Source organism: Triturus cristatus, chromosome 2_1, assembly GCF_964204655.1.
Source record: "Triturus cristatus chromosome 2_1, aTriCri1.1, whole genome shotgun sequence".
Lineage (NCBI taxonomy): Eukaryota > Metazoa > Chordata > Amphibia > Caudata > Salamandridae > Triturus > Triturus cristatus.
Window position 1 is genome coordinate 1,093,345,972 of NC_140581.1, and position 19,464 is coordinate 1,093,365,435.

General features: G+C 43.2%; 1 protein-coding gene across 1 annotated transcript; it reads left to right on the plus strand.

Moving 5' to 3' along the window:
- Positions 1-1,309: 1,309 nt before the first annotated feature.
- Positions 1,310-15,802, plus strand: LOC146866414 (permeability factor 2-like). The gene is made up of 4 exons (XM_085636480.1): positions 1,310-1,558; positions 2,925-3,078; positions 13,103-13,186; positions 15,187-15,802. The coding sequence occupies exons 1-4, from the start codon at positions 1,492-1,494 to the stop codon at positions 15,242-15,244; spliced, it is 363 nt and encodes a 120-aa protein (XP_085492606.1). The 5' UTR covers positions 1,310-1,491; the 3' UTR covers positions 15,245-15,802.
- The last annotated feature ends 3,662 nt before the right edge of the window (positions 15,803-19,464 follow it).

Sequence of the window (19,464 nt, forward strand, 5' to 3'; positions counted from 1 at the left end):
CAAGAGACCACAAAGCACTTTGAGGAAGCTGAAGGCCAACGTATTTGATGATATACAAAACAATTAAAATAAATAAATAAGGAAACAGATAAATAGTCATTAAACGGCCGTATTTCAATTGGTGATGGTTCTAGTAATACAGCGACACACCGCATCCCTTGTCAATGCTAAAGAACGTAACCGCTCCAACATGCTCATTTGAACTGTAAATTTAGAAAACTAAACTAAAAGCAGCACGTGTTATAGAATCCTTCAGACAACAGGGAAATAGTAAATAAGCCCTAACGGGGTGGAGAGAGACGAACTCAGAAGGTGATTTTTGTGGCAAATCTTTACAAAGATGCTGCTGCAGGGCATGTCTAGAATGGTGGAACACATCTCTTCTGATCCTGTGCTTGGTCAGCGGAGATTGCAACAATGACAGTCTTTTGAAAACATATAGTATTTCTGCTCAGTGCAGGCCCACAATCCCCACACTTGGTCTCAAGACCGCAGTTAATAAACATGAGCATTCACATAGGGTGCAAGGTTGGAGCGCGTGCACTGCAAACAGTGCGGTGACAGTGAGATGATAATCTACTACCTACAATGCAGGACATCCTTTTAGCTTCCCACAACACGGATTGATGACCAAACCCACAATCTCATGCATTAGATTTGCATCTATCTATATAGTGCTTATGACCAGGCGCGCAACACCCATTGGACTCAAAGGGCTTCAGCCCCCCCGTCGTCCAGAGCACTTTGCCAGGGCCGGTTTCGGTTCCCAGTCCGGCCCTGATGAGACAGCTTTCCGGGCACCCACACAGCCGCACCCGAACACTTCACAGGTCTTTAAAAGACCATTTGCATGTTAATGAGGCCTTGCTGTTGTTTCACCCCTTCTAATAGCCCCTGCAGCTCCAATCTGCCTATTGCTTAAAGATTCAGCCCCCCGACACCTCCCCCGAAATCAGCTCCACTCTGCCTATTGCTTAAGGATTCAGCCCCCCCCACCCCCGAAATTTTTTCTGAGGCGCCACCGAAGTTTGGCTCTAGTTGCGCCTCTGCTTATGACCCTGGTGAGGCGTTGAAGCACGCACAGGGCAGCCCTCACGGATACCCCACCCCTGAGAGAAGCAAACATGTTAACTTCCTGATCCTGATAGAGGACATCACATTTGCTAAACCACATCCAGCTGCTTCTACCAACCAATCTAAACCGTTGATTCATGCAGAATGCTATTTGCTTCCTACACGAATGCGTGCTATTGTCAGCTGGGCCACGCCCATCCTGTCAATTACTAGGTGTTCAGCTGACTCACTACCCGAGGCAGCACAATTTCATGCAGCCAGGTAACAGGGTAAAGTCTGTTGGTTAATCCTTCCATGCCAACAAAACATGACCTGGTTTCAGTATAAATAGACGCATCTTGCCAGTCAGGCAAACACACGAGGCAGACTTTGCAATCTCCACCGGTGCAGGAGCAGAGAGGAAGCACTCAGGCAGGCATGCTGGCCAGACTGATCATTGGGGTTCTGGCTGTTGTGTTGATTGAAGGTCGAGATGAGGTTGCAAGTAAGATGCATTTTTCCTAAATTATTTTTCAGTCCATAGTGGATGCCTATTGTATAGCATCTGCATTTATATAGATGATAAGGCCCTCAATCTTTTCTGTGTATGGGCTGCACACTGCCTCGTGGGAGCGTCATGGCTGAATGAATGTGTTTGCCACATGACATATGTGGGTAATGTAGAGGCCGTGTGGGAGGACCAAGCTGTGCTCTTTGCTTGTTTCATGTCATTGCGCTTATGCGTAGGTAGTAAGGGATAGGAGTCTTATAAAAACATGTCTTCGAATATTTTCCAGGTTTCTTTATCTGTTCAATGCCCAAGGTTATTAGCAAAAATAGGCTGGGCCACTGGAATTATGTGATTGTGCGTCCAAAGCAATTTCCGCATAATTACAGATTTTCTGCATTTGCTGTATAATCCACCCGCTGCTGCATAATCTGCAGATTTTAACCCCCAAAAATTATTTCTAGCTCAAGTGGTTCAAAAGTTAGTAAAAACGCAGCGAAACATGTAGCTGCATATGGGAAGGCCCTGTGGAAAGGTTGACTGGTCGCCTTTCTCTAGCTTCTTGCTATATTTGGGATGCAAATAATGCCCAGATAGTGCTAACAAGAGTAATATAATCAAAAAATGTGCTTCATAATCCGCATAATTTGGCCCTCCCCTGCCGCATAATTCCAGTGGCCCTGACTATAGGGAGGCGTGTTTTCTATTTCTCTGCACATTGGTTAATTTCTAGAGGTTAATGATAAGGTACAGTACGCATCAGCTTTAAATGTGGAGCAATTAAAACAGACTTTGGTGAGTACCACAAGGCGAATTCTGACAGATCAAGGTGAAAAGGCACTGACTAGCACTTCGCAACAAAAGGTTGAAAATACACATTTTTAATGGTCGATTAACCAGACTGCCAATAAAAGCAACAATGGTACCAGAACATGTAAAGGAATGTTTGGGAGCCGCTGGCCTATCAGTTTACTTCAAATAAGGGCATTAACAAGCAACAAATGCCTATTCTCAAGGGCTGAATCTGTAAATGTAATAATTTAACGTTCAGCTTGCCCTTCTGTTTAGCTCTTCTCAAAGTACTCGTTATGGCATGACAACAAAACTCCACGAACAAACATTTCTTAGTATATAAAGTACAGAAAAGCAGAAAATTCATATCAGCTTTTTAAAACTAAATTCTGAGCAGGGCTTTTTTTTTAAACACAGAGGGCATGTTCTAGTGGAGCACTAAGGGGACGTATTCTTTAGGATATTACCAGTCTTCCTCGTTGAGAGGCATTTTGTCTTGTGAAGTAGAAACTGAGTGGCAGACAATGTTCTCATGAGCAGTGTTGCTGTAACCATGTATGGTCCATTTTAGAGCCGGAAGAGGAGGTCCACATCGATGCTTCCATAGCGGCAGAGAGGCTGCGCTGCCAGTGTGTCAAGACCGAGTCCGGCTTCATTGATCCTCGACAAATAAGAACAGTGGAGGTCATCCAGAGTGGGACGCACTGCGCGCAACAGGAAGTGATGTAAGCAGCAGCTTGAGGGTCATGCTTTTACAAACCTATATGTGAATCTGACTCGACCATTCACAAGATATTCACAATTGACACACGTCAGTATAATCTGCACCTACATATTACATATGGCTTGCTTTTTTTTAACATGCTGAGCCAGGCATACACAAAGTGCCTCTAGGGCGCAAGATGTGCTTACACTAGTTGACTTTGGTATAACAGAAAGGCCTGCACACGCTTGCGTGCCCCCTCTATAGTATGTAATGCACTGGTGCAAGTCCTACATCCATGAGATACTATGGGGGTGTGCTCTCAGTTGCATGGCATGGCCTCATGCCAACTCTTGAGTATGCACCTGCACTGGGGAAAGCACTGTTTGTGTCCAGTAATATGACACCAAAACGGTCATCGTCACTCTTTGCATGGGCCAAACCTGATGAACATGTGCTTAGAACAGACAAACATTGACAAAGTCAATAGGTCTCGCCTATTTTGCCACTGTGTTTTAGCCGTGTTGTACACCACTGTAGCTGCTGTTCATAATGGCTAAAGGTTTGTGGCATAGAGGAGAGTGAAGTGGTGTAGAGTGACATAGAATGGACTGTCTTGGAGTGGAGTGTTGTGGTGTGATGGAGAGTGGCATAGAGTGTTGTAGAGTGGAGTGTGATAGAGTAGTGTGTCAGAGAGTGGAGTTTCGTAGAGTGGAGTGTCATAGAGTGGAGTGTCCTGAACTGGCATGTTAGGGAGTTTCGTAGAGTGGAGTGTCATAGAATGGAGAGTCATTGAGTGGAATAGAGTGTGGTGCTATGGATTAGAGTGGAGTGTAGAGGACTAGAGTGGAGTGAGGTGAGGTGGAGTGGTGTAGAGTGGCATAAAATGGTTTAGAGTAGAGTGGCATAACATGGAGTGGCGTAGAGTGGAGGGGCATAGAGTGGAGGTGCATAGAGTAGAGTAGAGGGGCATAGAGTGAAGTGGAGTAGAGTGTGGTAGAGTGGAGTGGACTGTTGTGCAGTAGAGGAGTGTAGAGTGGAGGAATGCGGATTGCTTACCATCGAGATGTCTAAAGTGTCATAGAGTGGAGTAAAGTGTTGTAGAGTGGAGTAGAGTGGGGAAGAGTGGAGTTGCATTGAGCGGAGAAGACTGGAGTTGTATAGAGTGGCTTAGAGTGAAGTGGTGTAGAGTGAAGTAGACTGGCGTAAAGTGGAGTGACGTATAGTGAAGTGGAGTGACGTAGAGTTGAGTTGAGTGTCATAGAGTGTCATGGATTGGTGTGGAGTGGTGTAGAGTGGCGTGGCGTAGAGTGGAGCAGCATAGAGTGGTGAAGAGTGGTGTACTATGAACTAGAGTGGAGTGTCACAAAGTGTTGTGGAGGGTCGTAGAGTGGAGGGTCATTAAGTGGGGGGTTGTACAGTGGACAGGCACACAGTGGAGGGGCATAGAATGGAGTGGAGTAGAGTGGAGTGAAGTACTGCAAAGTGGAGTGTCATAGAGTGGAGGGGAGTAACGTTTTGTGGCATAAAGTGGAATAGAGGGGCGTAGAGTGAAGAGGGGTAGGGTGTTATAGAGTGGAGTGATGTATAATAGAAGGGTCTATAGTGGCACAGCATAGAGTGGAGTAAAGTGCCATAGAGTAGAAGAAAGTGTTGTAGAGTGCAGTACAGTGGAGTGCTGTAGAGTGGAGCGGAATGTCACAGAGTGGAGTGGAGATAAGTGTCATAGAGTGGAGTGGCATAGGGTGGAGTTGAATAGAGTGGAGTAAATTGGCATAGTGTCATAGATTGGAGTGGTGTAGAGTGGCATAGAGTGTCATAAAGTATCATAGTGTGGAGTATTGTGGAGTAGAGTGCCGGAGAGTAGAGTGTAATAGAATGGAGTATAGTGGGATTGAGTCAAGTGGTATACAGGTGCCTAGAGTGTCATAGAGTGGCGTAGATTGAAGTGGCTTTGAGTGGAGCGGAGTGTAATGTCGTAGTGTAGTACAGTAGAGTAAAGAGGTGTAGAGTGGAGGATGTAGAGTGGAAGGTTGTAGAGTGGAGGGGCGTGGATTAGAATGGAGTAGAGTGGAATTGAGTGTCGTAGAGGAGTGGAGTGGCGTAGAGTGACACAGAGTGGGTAGAGTGGTGTTGAGTGGAGTGGCATCAAGTGGAGTAGAATGAGTGGAGTGGAATGCCATAGATTGGTGATGTAGAGTGAAGGGGCGTAAAGTGGCATAGCATAGAGTGGAGTAAAGAGTCATAGAGTGGAGTAGAGTGGAGTGCTATAGTGTGGAGTGGAGTGGAGTGCTGTAGAATGGCGTGGCGTAGTGCAGAGTGGAGTAAAGTGTCAGAGAGGAGTGTCATAGCATGGAGTAGAGTGCCATAGTGCGGAGTGATGTAGAGTGTAGGGGCGTAAAATGACATAGCATGGAGTGTCTAAGAGTGTCACAGAGTGGAGTGTCATGGAGTGTCAGACTGAAGTGTTGTGGAATGGCGTAGAGTGCCATAGAGTGTAACAGGGTGGAATGTTGTAAATTGGAGTGTCATAGAGTGGAGTAGCCTAGAGTGGATTGGCCTAGAGTGAAGTGGCATACAGTGTTGTAGATTGGAGCAGCGTAAATTGACATTGAGTGGAGCAGAGTGTCATAGAGTGGAGTATCTTGGAATGGAGTGAAGTGGAGTGTCGTAGAGTGGAGTGGCTTAGAATGGAGTAGAGTGGCCAACAGTGCCACAAAGTGGAGTAGAGTGGAATGGGGTAGAGTGGAGTGGCTTAGAGTGAAGTAGTGTGTTGTAGAGTGTTGTAGATTGAAGTGGAGTAGAGTGTTGTATGGTGCAGTATCATAGAGTGAAGTGGTATGGAGTGGAGTGGCGTAGAGTGGAGTGGTGTAGAGTGGAGCCGAGTGGTGTAGAGAGGAGTGGAGATGTGTAGAGTGGAGTAGTTTGGTGTAGAGTAGAGTAGAGTGGCGTAGAGTATAGTAGAGAGTGAGTAGAGTGTCGTAGAGTGGAGTGGAGTGGCATAGAGTGGTGTGGAGTGCCGTAGAATGTAGTGGAGTGGTATAGCGTAAAGGTCTGTGGAATACCAAAGTGTGTTGTGAAGCAAAGTATTGTAGAGTGGACTGGCGTAAAGTGGAGTAGAGTGGAGTAGAGTTTCATAGAGTGAACTTGTCTAGAGTTGACTAGCGCAGAGTGAAGTATGCATGGTGTGGTAGTGCACTGCCATTACAGGCAATACAATTTCAATTCAAATGACTATTACAGTAACTCAGACATACAGGTTTACTGACAAAACTGTACAGCACACAAATGATAATGTGTGGAAATGGTATCACCAAGTGTGTTGGTTTGTTTTAATCGTATTAAAATATTTGTTTCTAATTTTTTGCTGTGTGCTACAAAAAATAACATCCTACATCCTTTCAACTCACATGGGTGCACAGCAGGATTGTCACATAAATCCTCTCACTTTGAAGTCATAGAAAGAAAAGTAAACACCAAGCTCCCTCAGAAGACAGGGTCTGACATTTGACCTCTGTCTTTAAAAGCACAGCAAATAGGACAAGATAAGAAGAAAATCTAAAGGCCAGTTTACAGAAAGGGAACATGTGGGGAAGAATACAAGGAGCAATGGTGAACAGGCTATGAGCCACTGGAGGGACAAAAACATGCTGGACAGCTCAAAACAAACAATGACAGAAAATAGGAAGCAAGCAAATGTGAGTTACAAGCCACAAAGCCAATGGAAAGCAATGGGTGGAATGCATTCACAGGGAAGCTTTCAGATTGCCACAAGATGTCTTTGCAAACCACGCTCGGCCTAAAAATTACTGTGCTCTGGATTAGTGAAATCCTACAGAAGGAGTCTCAAGTCAACAAGATGTACAAGACTCTGTCTGTGCAGACAGAAAGGCAAAACGCTTACCTTTAGGCACAAATAACATTTGCACCATTTAACGTTGCTGCCAAAACATCACAAAAAATGGTATTTTGCTTTTGTTTGATTTACTGCAGTTTTATGCACATTGTTTATATAGGCCAAGGCTTGTAAAGGATTTTTCAAAAAGTACCAAAGGCTACTGCTGTTCAGAAATCCAGTGTATTTAACACGTGGACAGTTTCTTTTATGTACTTTTGCAAAACACGTGTACTTCTTTTCAGAACATTCTGAGTATTATGTAAATAAAAAATGTATCTATATTTGGGCAGATGCAATAAACAGTCTTCTGTTACCTGCACATTTAATGGTATACTGTTTGCCGATTGAGGGTGATAAGGCCGAATTCTTGCCTACCTGATTATCTCCAAGAAACCTCACAGGTCGCCAGGATCTTTTTATTTGCCAGATAGCATAGAGGGGATGAACACAATTATCAAAATATATCTACCACAATTGGACTTCATTTGGGAAGGACCACTGACTCCGAATCTAAAATTTGTAAGATTTTATTACAACCAAAAATAACTGCACATACAAGCACCTCAAAACAAGGTGTAAAAGGTAAATGGGCACTAATACAAATGCAAGCCTACATAAGATTCTCATCCGACTCAGAACGAAAAGAATTACAGATTCTAAAATCATCAGAAAGGCGATTGTAAGGCCAATGTCTAAATTGGGAATCATTAGTCAAAAAGAAAAGCGTTAGTCTGTCCCTACTCTACCTCTAAGGTGACATCCCTACTTAGCATTCCCATCTCAGGCAAGAGAATCAAGGGAAAGGTGTCAGAAGTGAGGACTCCTTTAAGAAGTACATTCACTTAGTCAGAGCTCGTTCTAAGATGCTCCTTCTAGCTTCCTGTCTAAACCTCATCTGCTCAACCCACGGGGCACTGTCCCTAATACAACCCCAGAATCATAGAACACGCCCTTCGGCACACCTCTTCAGCCAGGTCTTCTCTCTGTAGTTTTCCACAAAGTTGTCTTGCATCCAACGACGGTTAGCTTGACCTTGGGTCCCAGGCACCTTGCGCAGCAAAAGTATCTATCTTGCATTCCAATGCACTCCCCTGTTGGCTTCTCACAGCATCCTAACTCCTAAAGCAAAGATCTATTCTCGCTAACGAGCTAAATGTCCTTGCACCTGCAACAGAAACATGGGAACAAAAAAGGCCATTTCACATCTTTAAGATTTTACATTTCCCTGCAACCCAAAGCCTTTTGCAAGGGAATCATTTTCGGCCTACAACATTAGCTAACATAAGGAATGAACAAGCCTTCTCTTTAGCCTCTATGTGATCAGGCCTTTACACATTAAACACTCTATTAAACCTCACTCTAAGCATTAGTTCACTATTTTCAAGTACGTGAATAAGCAACCTAGGCGTAAACTTTAACATGGCACACGTTTAGCCTAATACATTGCATTATACGGAACTAATGATTATTTGTTTTGTTGAATACATTCACAATAACTTGCAACATTGATCCTCACAACAGCATTATTACATTTCTAATCACCTCTAAGTTAAACGATTACATCAATACATTTCTATGACACTTCTAAACATACATTGATTAATATGCGGGTGCTGACTAACGGTGAATATGATACACCCCTACAAATTTCAGAATCTATCAAGGGCATGGAATTAATTGCTTTCATAACAGACCATTTTGGACATTTGGAGACTTTGCAGAAAAATCTGCAAATCACCTCCTGCGGAAAATGCAAAAATACACTTAGTGGGACATTTCTAGCACATATGGTCTGTATTACTCACAGACAGGGACAGTGATAGCGTGTCTGGTTACACTCTTCCCAGAACACACGAAAATTCTGGCATTTCACATCTGAGTAGAGTGCCTCAATGAAAGAGGGAGTTGCGGTTTACATTGCAAATTGCCTCTTCATCTAGAGGCATAATGGTTTCTTGTGTGTAAAGTCATACATGGAGTGAACATCTTGTTTTTGCCCACTAGCTGTTGGAGTGGGGATATATTTAAATGCTTCTATTACCAGTCGCGGCTGGTGCAGGTAAGAACGGTGGAGCGTGGTGGGGAGTCGACAGACGAAGATGAGGGAAAATAAAAAATAAAAAAAAGGAAAATCACTTCCCTTGATGCGGCGAGCGCAAGGTAAGTGTTTTTCTTTTTTTTTTCTTTTGTTTTCCCTCTTCTGTCGACTCCCCCCTCGCTCCACCCCCGCCTCACCGCTCTTACCTGCACTGGCCGCAACTGGTAATAGAAGCATTTAGATATATCCCCACTCCAACAGCTAGTGGGCAAAAGTAAAGGTTTTGTTTTCAATTTGAATACAAGGGTTTTCACTTAATGGTGCTCTTAAAAAATGGAATTTTGCGTTTTCTGATAATTCTTGACAGGTCTAACCGGTCAATATTTATCAGGGGAAAAATGGGCAGTGTTTACCAGAACATGCCAGTTTTGATGAGGTAAACACAAAAATCCACCATATGAAAGATTGCAAGAGAAAAAAATGAAAACAAAAAAAAAAGTTTCACAATTTACCATGTAAAAGTTATCAAAAACACAGCAAGATTCTCCGGAAATGCAGAAGTTTTGTACTTTCAACAACGTTTCACACAATGAATATGTCATTTAACATAATGTAAAACTCTAAATTTAACGTTAAAAAGTCAAACTGCATCTTGAAATGACACATAATGAAATTTAAAGTATGTTTAACACAAACTGCTTTATAAACATTATGTAACTAACTATCATTGCCAAAGATTGCATTGTGCCATATAACACAAACTTTAGGACAGCAAGGAATGCTAAAATAAAACTGTCTAAAAAGATGACTGCAATATCTCACATTATTGGGACTGGTGTTAAAACAGTGATCGCTCTATGTTTTCACAGACAGTAATCACAAGCTACAGGCTGAGACACGGAGAATGCATAGCAGTAGAATGAATACTGTCAAATCACCACAGAGTCTCATAGCAAAAGTAAAACGTATACCAAGGCTCCCAATACAAATTACACCACGCGTTTTCTCCCCTATATCTGGAAAAGAGAAAATACCTCTAAAGCCTTTACTGTCACATACAGAAACGTTCATGTAATATGCCCCTTAAGTGACCAAATTAATCTTTCACAATCAAGGAATTATTTAAAGTGAATGCATTGCAAAAGAAATTCGTTTTTGCATTGTTTTTAAAGTCAGCAAATATACAAATCAACTGTTTTAGGTGCTTAACTGCCAGTCTCAAGTAGATTGTCAGTTATCATATATGATGTAATGTAAAGAAAGGAACTAGGAGATAGGCAGACACACCTAGGCAGGAAGAGATGGCGGAAGCTGGATAAAAAGTGGAGTTCTCCGCACTGGTAGTTCCAGAGAAGCATAGCCGGTAATATGCTCTCACCATGAGTAGGTAAAGGAACTCACAGAGCAGGTGGAAATTTTCTAGTATTCTATGATCATTAGCCAACATCAGGTTGGTACCCACAAAGATCCTGACTCTGTTCTAACCCTGGGTGGTGAACTCTGCTCCGCTCGCGGAGTTTGCGGAGTTTTCCGCGTTACGCGGAGCTCACAGAGTTCCGAAAATCATCAAGTTGGCAACCGCAAGCGAGGAAAATCAACCTCCCAGCGAGATTTGTCCTCGTTTCGATCGCCAACATGAAGTTGGCAAGCACGAGCGTGAAAAATCAACCTCCTGGCAAGATTTCTCAAAGCGGGGGGTTCAGGTTTCTCATTGCAAGTGGTCACGTAGGCTCGCGACTGCTCTCATTGAGAAACAACCCGTTCGCGTTGAGAAAGCTGCCGCTTGAGTAAAAATCTACTCGAGCGGCAGAAAAGGAAAGCAGGGACCACTTGTGCTGTGCTGTGCATGGTGCCGTTCGCGATGATTGCACAGTGCAGACAAGTATCCGGCACTGTGCAATCAACGCGAACGGCATTTTTCTATCATACTCATGCGGAGCTCCACGTAGTGCTGCGGAGTGTTTTTTGCACTTCGCAGAGTTCTGCGTAGTAAAACTCCACAAACTCCGTCCAGGGTTACTCTCTTCTACCCATTGTCTTATCTTTGAGGGCTAAATGATTGCTCTATGTTACCAGACACGTTGGCCCAGCTCAGGGCCGGCTTCAGCACTAGTGGCACCCGGTGCGACAGTCTTTTTTGGCGTCCCCCACAATGACCTTCTCTACAGAGTCCCTCACTACAACCTCCAACAGTGTCCCTCATAGCTCCACAGACTCTCTCTCACAGGCATTTTATTTGTTTTATAGCGCTACTCATAACAGTATAGGGTGTCAGAGCAGTTTACATCACACACACATTATGCATCTAAAATGTCACACAGGACAATGAGGATTACAAGGTGTAGGAATCATGTCATCCACAATAGTAGGCAATATATTTTTAGAGTGTTTTTTTTCTGGAGATGGTCAGACTCAGGATTTAAAATGTACCACAGTGGTTCGGGATGGCTTAACTAATAAAAATGTATTTCTACCCAAACTAACTCGTTTTAGCAACTTTAGGATAACGAAAGATTGGGATAAAAACATAGCGTTCTAACCTATTCCATACAGTTTGCAGGCAGCTTTTTGATGACAGTTCATAGATCACTTTATTGATATATAACAATTGTAACTTATGAACTGCAAGTAACAAAAGGATCTATATAAAAAAAAGCAGTAACACACTGGGCTAGCATACAATACTAGACAAAATTCCAGGAACATTACTCACCAGAGTTATCTTGACATTTTTTATTGTTGCCTGAAAACCTCTGGACACAGAAGGATTTCTGTAGCAGGTGCCTTTAAACCAATAAGACATTTCTAAATACAGCGTCCTCCCACCCCGAGCTCAGCTCCAGGTTTAGCTGTGTGGTCACCAGGACCAAATAACCAACACTTTGTGCCAGGTTTTCATTGCTGTTGCAATGCAAATCCGTGCAAAGTGTTTTGCTGGTATCTGCTTTTCAATGCAAACCAGGAGTTGCACTGGAAAGTTGGTCAAAGTAAACCTTTGTGCTACTTTGTGCCAAAGGGATGTTCCATGGGAGTTCCATGGGCTTTCCCATGCAGCCACCAATGGGTTTTGCCGCAAATCACTATCTTCTAACACCTGTAGAGAGGGATTTGCAAAAAAAGTGTATACCTCCTCGAGACAGGAGTAACAGAGGATACATATTTCCATTTCTCCTTACTTTTTGCACTTAGCTTGTATGCTGCACTGTAGAGCACACATGCAAAGAGGGAAAAGCATTAAAGCATAATTTTTGTACTCGAAGAGTACCCCTCCAGTACAAAACCTGAGCCTGGCAAAACACACACGCCCTTGCACTATGGAGCAAGGGTGTGTGTGTTGGTGCATGGCAAGTGCACGTTATCTGGGTGAGATAAAGAAAACACCATATCTCAATAGATATGGTGCTGTTTTTCACTCTCCTTTTGACGCAACACAGCACAGCCCAACAACTTTGACAGCTGTGTAGCGTCACATTTTAGTAGATTTACCCCATTTGTGTCTACCTTCTGAATTTTGCTTAACAATTCAATGGAGTTGAGGTTTTCATTTATTCAGATTAACCTGTTGGACTAACACACATAAAACAATATTTAAAAAGAAATCCAAAAAATTGAAAAGTTAGGATAGAGGGATATTGTTTCAACTAATTTGCAATATGCAGTGCGTGATTTACCACAAGTCTGCAGAAATGATTTTGGAAGTTACAGTGAGGAAATCAAGTGCGTATCCAAGGAAATGAATCATGCTCCTTGCTAGACAAAGAAAACAGGAACATAGGATGTGCCAGCATGACTAAAATACCAAAGTCATGCATCATTCTACAGTTGTAATTCTTTTAGCCTGATTTTACTCACATATTCAATGTTGTACTTCAAATAAAAAATTAAAAACTTTCACGGGTTTTGCTGTGAGGTTTCAAGGGGCTCTGAAATCATGATAGAGAGATGCTTACTAAATGATTGTGCTGTACACCCAAACTGAGAGAAATGGACGACGGGGACCTGCATGTCCATGCATGTGTTTGAATTGCATGCAAGCAGAGCAACACTATGGAACGTGTGAATGGTTACAGTAAAGAGACCTATACTTCATCCATACATTTGTATTCACAGACTCGTCCTAAAATCGGGTCTGGAAGTATGTGTTGATCCCAACGCTCCCTGGGTGAAAAAGATTCTCGAGAGGATCTTGCAAAGGTAGGAAATCAGATGCTTATAAAATATAGTCCACAATCTTTAATTTCCTATTGAGACAGGAATATAACCAGATAGGCTGGGATAGTTGCATAATTTGGCTGTGTGTATAGAATTTTCACTGTTAGTTAAACGATGAAGTGTTTTTGGAACATATTTGTTTCAAAGCAATCAGTAAATAATAACATTTTGCCATACTGTTTCAGACTACCCTACGGTAGTTGCAGAGGAATGAGGTGTTTTCCATTATTTTTAAATATTTTCGTACATTAAAAGTTAATAGTCACTATTTGAACGCTCTAGATAAAGTAAAGCTTGGCTGATGCTTTGTCGACAGTGAGAAAGGACTACTTCTGTGAGCATTAGCTATTATAGAAGTGTGGGGGTGTTGATGTGTCAGAACCATATGAAGAATATATGACATTAGTTCGCATGCGATACATCGCATGCCACTGCAACGCGGTCGTTAGAACGATGCGTTGTTACATCGCATACAATTACATCGCAAGTCATTACAATGACTTGCTGTAGGGGGCGTGCTGGACTTAGGAATAGTATGATTTACTATTCCCACTCCAGTTTGTGCAACTGCAGGGAAGGTGTTGGATTGTAAATCCAACACCTTCTGCCCTCTACAGCAAGTCGTTGTAATGACTTGCGATGTAATCGTGTGCGATGTAACAACGCGGTCGTTGTAACAACCGCATTGTAATGGCATGTGATGTATCGCATGCAAACTAAACAATGTCACCCCCATATGAATGGCTTCTGTTGACATTCAATCATACATGTATTTAAAGCAGAACAAACAATTAATCTGCGTGAGTCAGTCCATAAAAGGGGTTTGAGCTCCTAAGGATTGAAGTGAGAATAGACCCTATGGAGAAACATATTCATGAAATCAATGCTTTAAAAGTGTGCAGTGATAATTATTTATTCATATGTAGTGCTTTTCTACCCATTTACTGGTTGTTATTATTAATAGCATGCTCCGTTAATAAATACTGAGTAACAAAACATGTGGGGAGGAAAGGAAAAGTGGATCCCTACAGTCCCTTCCATGTGTCATGAATCCTAGACTTTTGTATTCTGCTGGTTATGACAATTCTTATTGAGGAGATTAAAAGGTGCAATGTTCACCCAAAGAAAGCATCTTATTGCTGAGGCTAAACCCCTGGTGCTACAGGACATTGGAGGAGAGAAGTGACCTCTCGACTGCACCAACGAGATGAGTGTATAATAGCCTACGTAAGTGGAGGTACTCAGTAAAGGTACTGAGGAGTAATTTGACTATATACTAGGGTATGTGGGTTTTAGATGAAATGCTCACAATAAATGCTCTCAACAGTCTACTGTGAGACTTTTTAACTAACAGGTTCATCAAACCATCATGAACTACTTTCAGGAAGCTCTTAGAAGCAACAAGCAGGTGGTGCTGAATAAAGTAGGGTGTTTTCGCATTGCTCAGTATTGTCTCCATGGCAACAGTCACGCTACTCATCCACTTGTCTTTGATACTCCTTCCACCAATGAGAAACATTATCCACAGAATCACTTTGTTCTGCCGTATGAGCAATCGACAGAGGTAGTGCTTAATTTGTGAAAGAAAAAGGGCTGGGCTAGTGCCCCCAGTGTTGCTCAAAAGACTCTGGCTGGAGCTTTTGAAGGTTGGGGTGCCAAATACCAAGGCAGAGAGTCTTGATTCCACCTCATGCCTCTTTAAGCCACCACCAGCCACTCTCTGTCCCCTTATCTCACTCTTTCAGGTTCTTTTCAATCTCTGCTTTTCCCTTTGTCACTGTTTTTCCATCTTCCTCTTTATTTTTCTTTCCAACCTTTTTTGTTTTTCCCTCTCTCTTGCTCTGGATGAAAGCCTTATGAGGAGAATACATGGTATTCCCCAAAAATGAGTGGAGATGGGCCCCACCTGCAACTACCGGCTCAAACTAAGCATTGTACAGAGGCCATGTGATGGTTTACCATCTCATTTTGTTCTCTTGTAGGTCGAATAACTTGCACCCGAAGTTGAAAGCAACCCATGGACTGGCCGTATCAACATGAGCCTGCACATAGCACAGTGGAACCTGAAACATCTCAGAGCTTCTGTGCTTGGTTCGGTCTTCGACTGTAACTTTCTGCACTATCAGCACGAATGAACTGGCAGCTGCCTTATCAATGGACCTGCTGTTTTATTGGTTCATCCCTTCAAATGTGTCATGTACTCTGGTGATGACCGCCAGTGTCCCGTGTTCATGGGCTACACCAACAGAAGCATGGACTGCGGGTGCAAACATATCCTTAATGCTTAGTATGGGGGCCTTCAAAGATGAACACAGAAGTGCAATATGAAAGGTCTACAGCCAGACAATCGTATTCTAAAGTGGGGCGATGATGAACGTTCAGGACATTAGTTTGTGTGTGTAGTAAAGTTACATTAAACCCGCTTGTGTATGGTTCACTTTCCATGATGCTCATTGTATAATGACATACAAATTCTTTTGAATTTAGATTTTTCTGTGTAAATATCAATGAATGCAATTTATTTCGCAATATTTATAAATATGGTTGTCATTTTTTCTTCTCATCTCGTGTACAACAACTGATTATTTTTTGATATCAGATTGATACATTTGCTTTATTTCATTCAGAGATTATTATCTGATGCCTTTTGTGTTAAAATTGTGAATTATACATACTTGTAACCGCTGTGCACCCAGTATACTGGTGGTTTTCCCACCAGCAGTATTTGTATCTTACTTGGCTGGCTGCCCTGTTCTAGGTTGCACGCAGTCTTTTGCTTAAAATTATTCCTAGTTAGTTTTAGCTTGCAGTGGACAAGGTGTGCGCTGATCCTGCTTTTTCACTTTCAATGCTGCCGCAACACAAATTCCTATAGTCCCTTAGTGTAACTCACCAACATCCCCCTGTGGCACGATCATAAATTGCCTGTTTCCATCTGCATCTTGAAATCACACATCACTGAAGGCCTGACTACAAGTCAGGTGGAGTGCTATCTCCTGGTCGATTCTGCGAGACCATGCGTTACAGCATGCATCTCGCTTGCAAGAGACTGTTTACAAAAAGGATTTGGAGCCAGCCGTTGCTTACTAGTTGTTGGCTTGCGTGGCACTCTTCTTTACAGCCTCATAATTTGTCTAGGCAGGCCTAACATCATTTCTGTGCATCTCTGTGGAGCAGGAACCAAGCACTGATGGATTCAACTTAATCAGTGCACGTCCGCTGTTCCCATCATGATTGAGGTACTATTTTGTTCTGTTTAACTTTTAGTGCCCTGCGAAAGAAAATGCAGGACAAACAAAACTGCAAACATTTATTATCTATAATTAACTTTCTTTTATTTTGTCAAGTCTTCTTTTCACACTTTGAACTCATGCTTTCTTTTGCTTTTGCTCATGGTTACTGTTCTCAAAAGATGAAGATTATTTTATTGCAAAGCGACATTGTTTCTTGCTCATCTGTAATTTCTGAAATGATGATTTAACACATAATCGTGTAGTACACCCCACTCCACCCCATTATGATCCGCTCCATTTGGATCCACACATATCCACCCCACTCCAATCCAAACTACTCATCCAATCCAATCCACCACACTCCAACCCTCCCAACCCACCCCACTCAAATCCAGAATAATCTGCCTCACTCCAATAAAAAAATCTGCCCCAATCCAATCTAAAACATTTTGCTCCACTTCAATCTGCCCCAATCCAATCTAAAATAGTCTGCCTAACTTGCTTCACTCTAATCTGCTGCACTCCAATCTGAAACAATCTGATCCACTCCACTCTGTCCCACCCCAAACCAAAACAATCTGCCCCATTCAATCCAAAACAATTTGCCTCACTAAATCTGCCTCACTACAATCCAAAACAATCTGCCCCGCTCCTATCTGCCCCACTCTAATCTGCCCCACTCCAATCTGCTCCATTATAATCCAAAATAATTGGCCCCACTAAATCTGCCTCACTACACTCCAAAACAATCTGCCTCATTCCTATCTGTCCCACTCTAATCTGCCCCACTCCAATGTGCCCCACTCCAATCCAAAACAATCAGCCCCACTCCAAACCATCCCACTCTAATCTGCTGACTCTGATCCAAAACAATATGCCCCACTCCAATCTGCCTCACTCCAATCTTCTCCAGTCCACCTCATTCCAATCCAAAACAGACTGCCCCCCTCTAATCTGCCTCACTCCAATCTTCCCCACTCCAATCCAAAACAATCTGTCCACTCCAATCTGCCCACTCCAACCTGCCTCACTACAATCCAAAACAATCTGCCCCACTCCAATCCTTCCCACTCCATCTTCCCCACTCCAATTCAAAACAATCTGCCCCACTCCAAACCGCCCCACTCTAATCTTCCCTACTCTCATCTTCCCCACTACAATCTGCCGCACTCCATTCCAATCCACCCACTCCATCCCAATTCTCCCAACTACAGTCCACCACAATCTATGCCACTCCAATTCACCACATTCCACCCCACCCCATTCCAATCCACCCCACACCAATCCAATTTACCCAATCCAGGCAAATCCAATCTACCCCACTCTATTCCAACCCACCTCACCCCAATGCAATTCACCCCACTCCTTCCCCAATCCACCCCACTCCAAACTAATCCACCCACTCCAATCCAAAACAGTGTGCCCCACTCCAATCTGCTGCATACCAATCTGCTCCAATCCAAAACTATCTGCCCACTACAATCCCAAACAATCAGCCCCATTCCAACCCAAAACAATCTGCCCACTCCACTTCAATCCACCTCACCTCAATCCAGTCCACCCCACTCCAATATACTCACTCCAATCCACCCCACCCCACACCAATCCAAACCACCCCAATTCAGACAAATCTAACCCACCCTACCCCATTTCAATCCACCTCATACCAATCCACCTCACTCCAATCCACCCTTCTGCAATCTAATCTATTGCACTCTAATCCATCCCACTCCAATCTAATTCACCCCTTCCAGTCCACCCCACTCCAATCCACCTCACTCCACTGCAGTCCAATCCACTCTTCTCCAATCCACCACACTCTACCCCAATCCAATCCACCCACCGCAGGTCAGTCCACCTCACTCAATATAGTCCATTCAGCCCACCACACTTCAATCCACCCCACTCTAATCCAATTCAATCCAATCCACCCCATTACAATCCAATCCATCCTACTCCAATCCACCCCGTCCAGCCCAGTCCAATCCACCCCTCCACTCCACTCTAATATGCCACACTCCAAACCACCGTACTCTAATCCAATCTACCCCACCCCACTCTATTCCACCCCACCCCGAACCAATCTAATCCACACCATTCCAATCCACCCCAAACTAATCCACCTCACTCAATCCACCCACTCCAATCCACCTCACTCCACTCAATCCAATCCACTCCACTCCACTCAATCAGACCCACTCTACCCCAGTCCAATAAACTTCAACCTGCTCCAATCCAATCCTCCCCACTATCTCAATCCACTTCACCCCCTCCAGCCTATTCCACCCCACTCCAGCCTCTTCCACCTCACTTCACTCCATGCTATAGTACTCTACTCTACGACACTGGACACTCTAGGACACTCTCTGCCACTGAACCACTGAACTCTACTCAACTCTACGACACTCTGCTCCAACAAATCTAGTCTACTGTACTATACTCCCCCCATTCCTCTCTAGGGCACTCCACGCCACTAACGTTTAACCATGCTGAATAGCAACCACACTGGTGTACAACATGGCAAAGCCACATTGTCAAAGCCAATATCTCTTGTATAGGCGAGACCTATGGGCTTTGCAAATGCTTTTTCTCTGTTGCAGGAACACCACACTCGATCTTTCCAGCCAATAAACCCAACAGCAGCAATCAAGCCTCCCTGACCTTTTTCTCTAGAAAGGGGTCAGCATTCAGTGCTGATTCCCAACCGGAATGATTGTAGTAGGGAATATTGAATTCCAAATATCGACGGGTCACAGTATTGTAACCAAAATATTAAGGGACAAAGTACTAAACAGGGAAGTGCACAGAGGGAGGTAAGGATTTACTATTCTTAACTCCACATCTATGTTCTTTATAGATATATATATATTATCACCACAGTATATATATGTGCAGTTAGTTATAGAAAATATATTGAAACTTATGTGTTGATCATTTGTCCCATGATATTATGGTCATTATATTGTGACCCGTCGATATTTGGCTTTCGATATTCCCTGCCTACACCGCCATAACTAATCCCTTTTC

Bases quoted from the DNA above. Each gene is read 5' to 3' on its own strand.
- LOC146866414 (XM_085636480.1), top strand. From the start codon at position 1,492: ATGCTGGCCAGACTGATCATTGGGGTTCTGGCTGTTGTGTTGATTGAA. The intron at 1,559-2,924 runs GTAAGATGCATT...GGTCCATTTTAG, and splicing joins AGGTCGAGATGAGGTTGCAA to AGCCGGAAGAGGAGGTCCAC. The intron at 13,187-15,186 runs GTAGGAAATCAG...GTTCTCTTGTAG, and splicing joins CTCGAGAGGATCTTGCAAAG to GTCGAATAACTTGCACCCGA.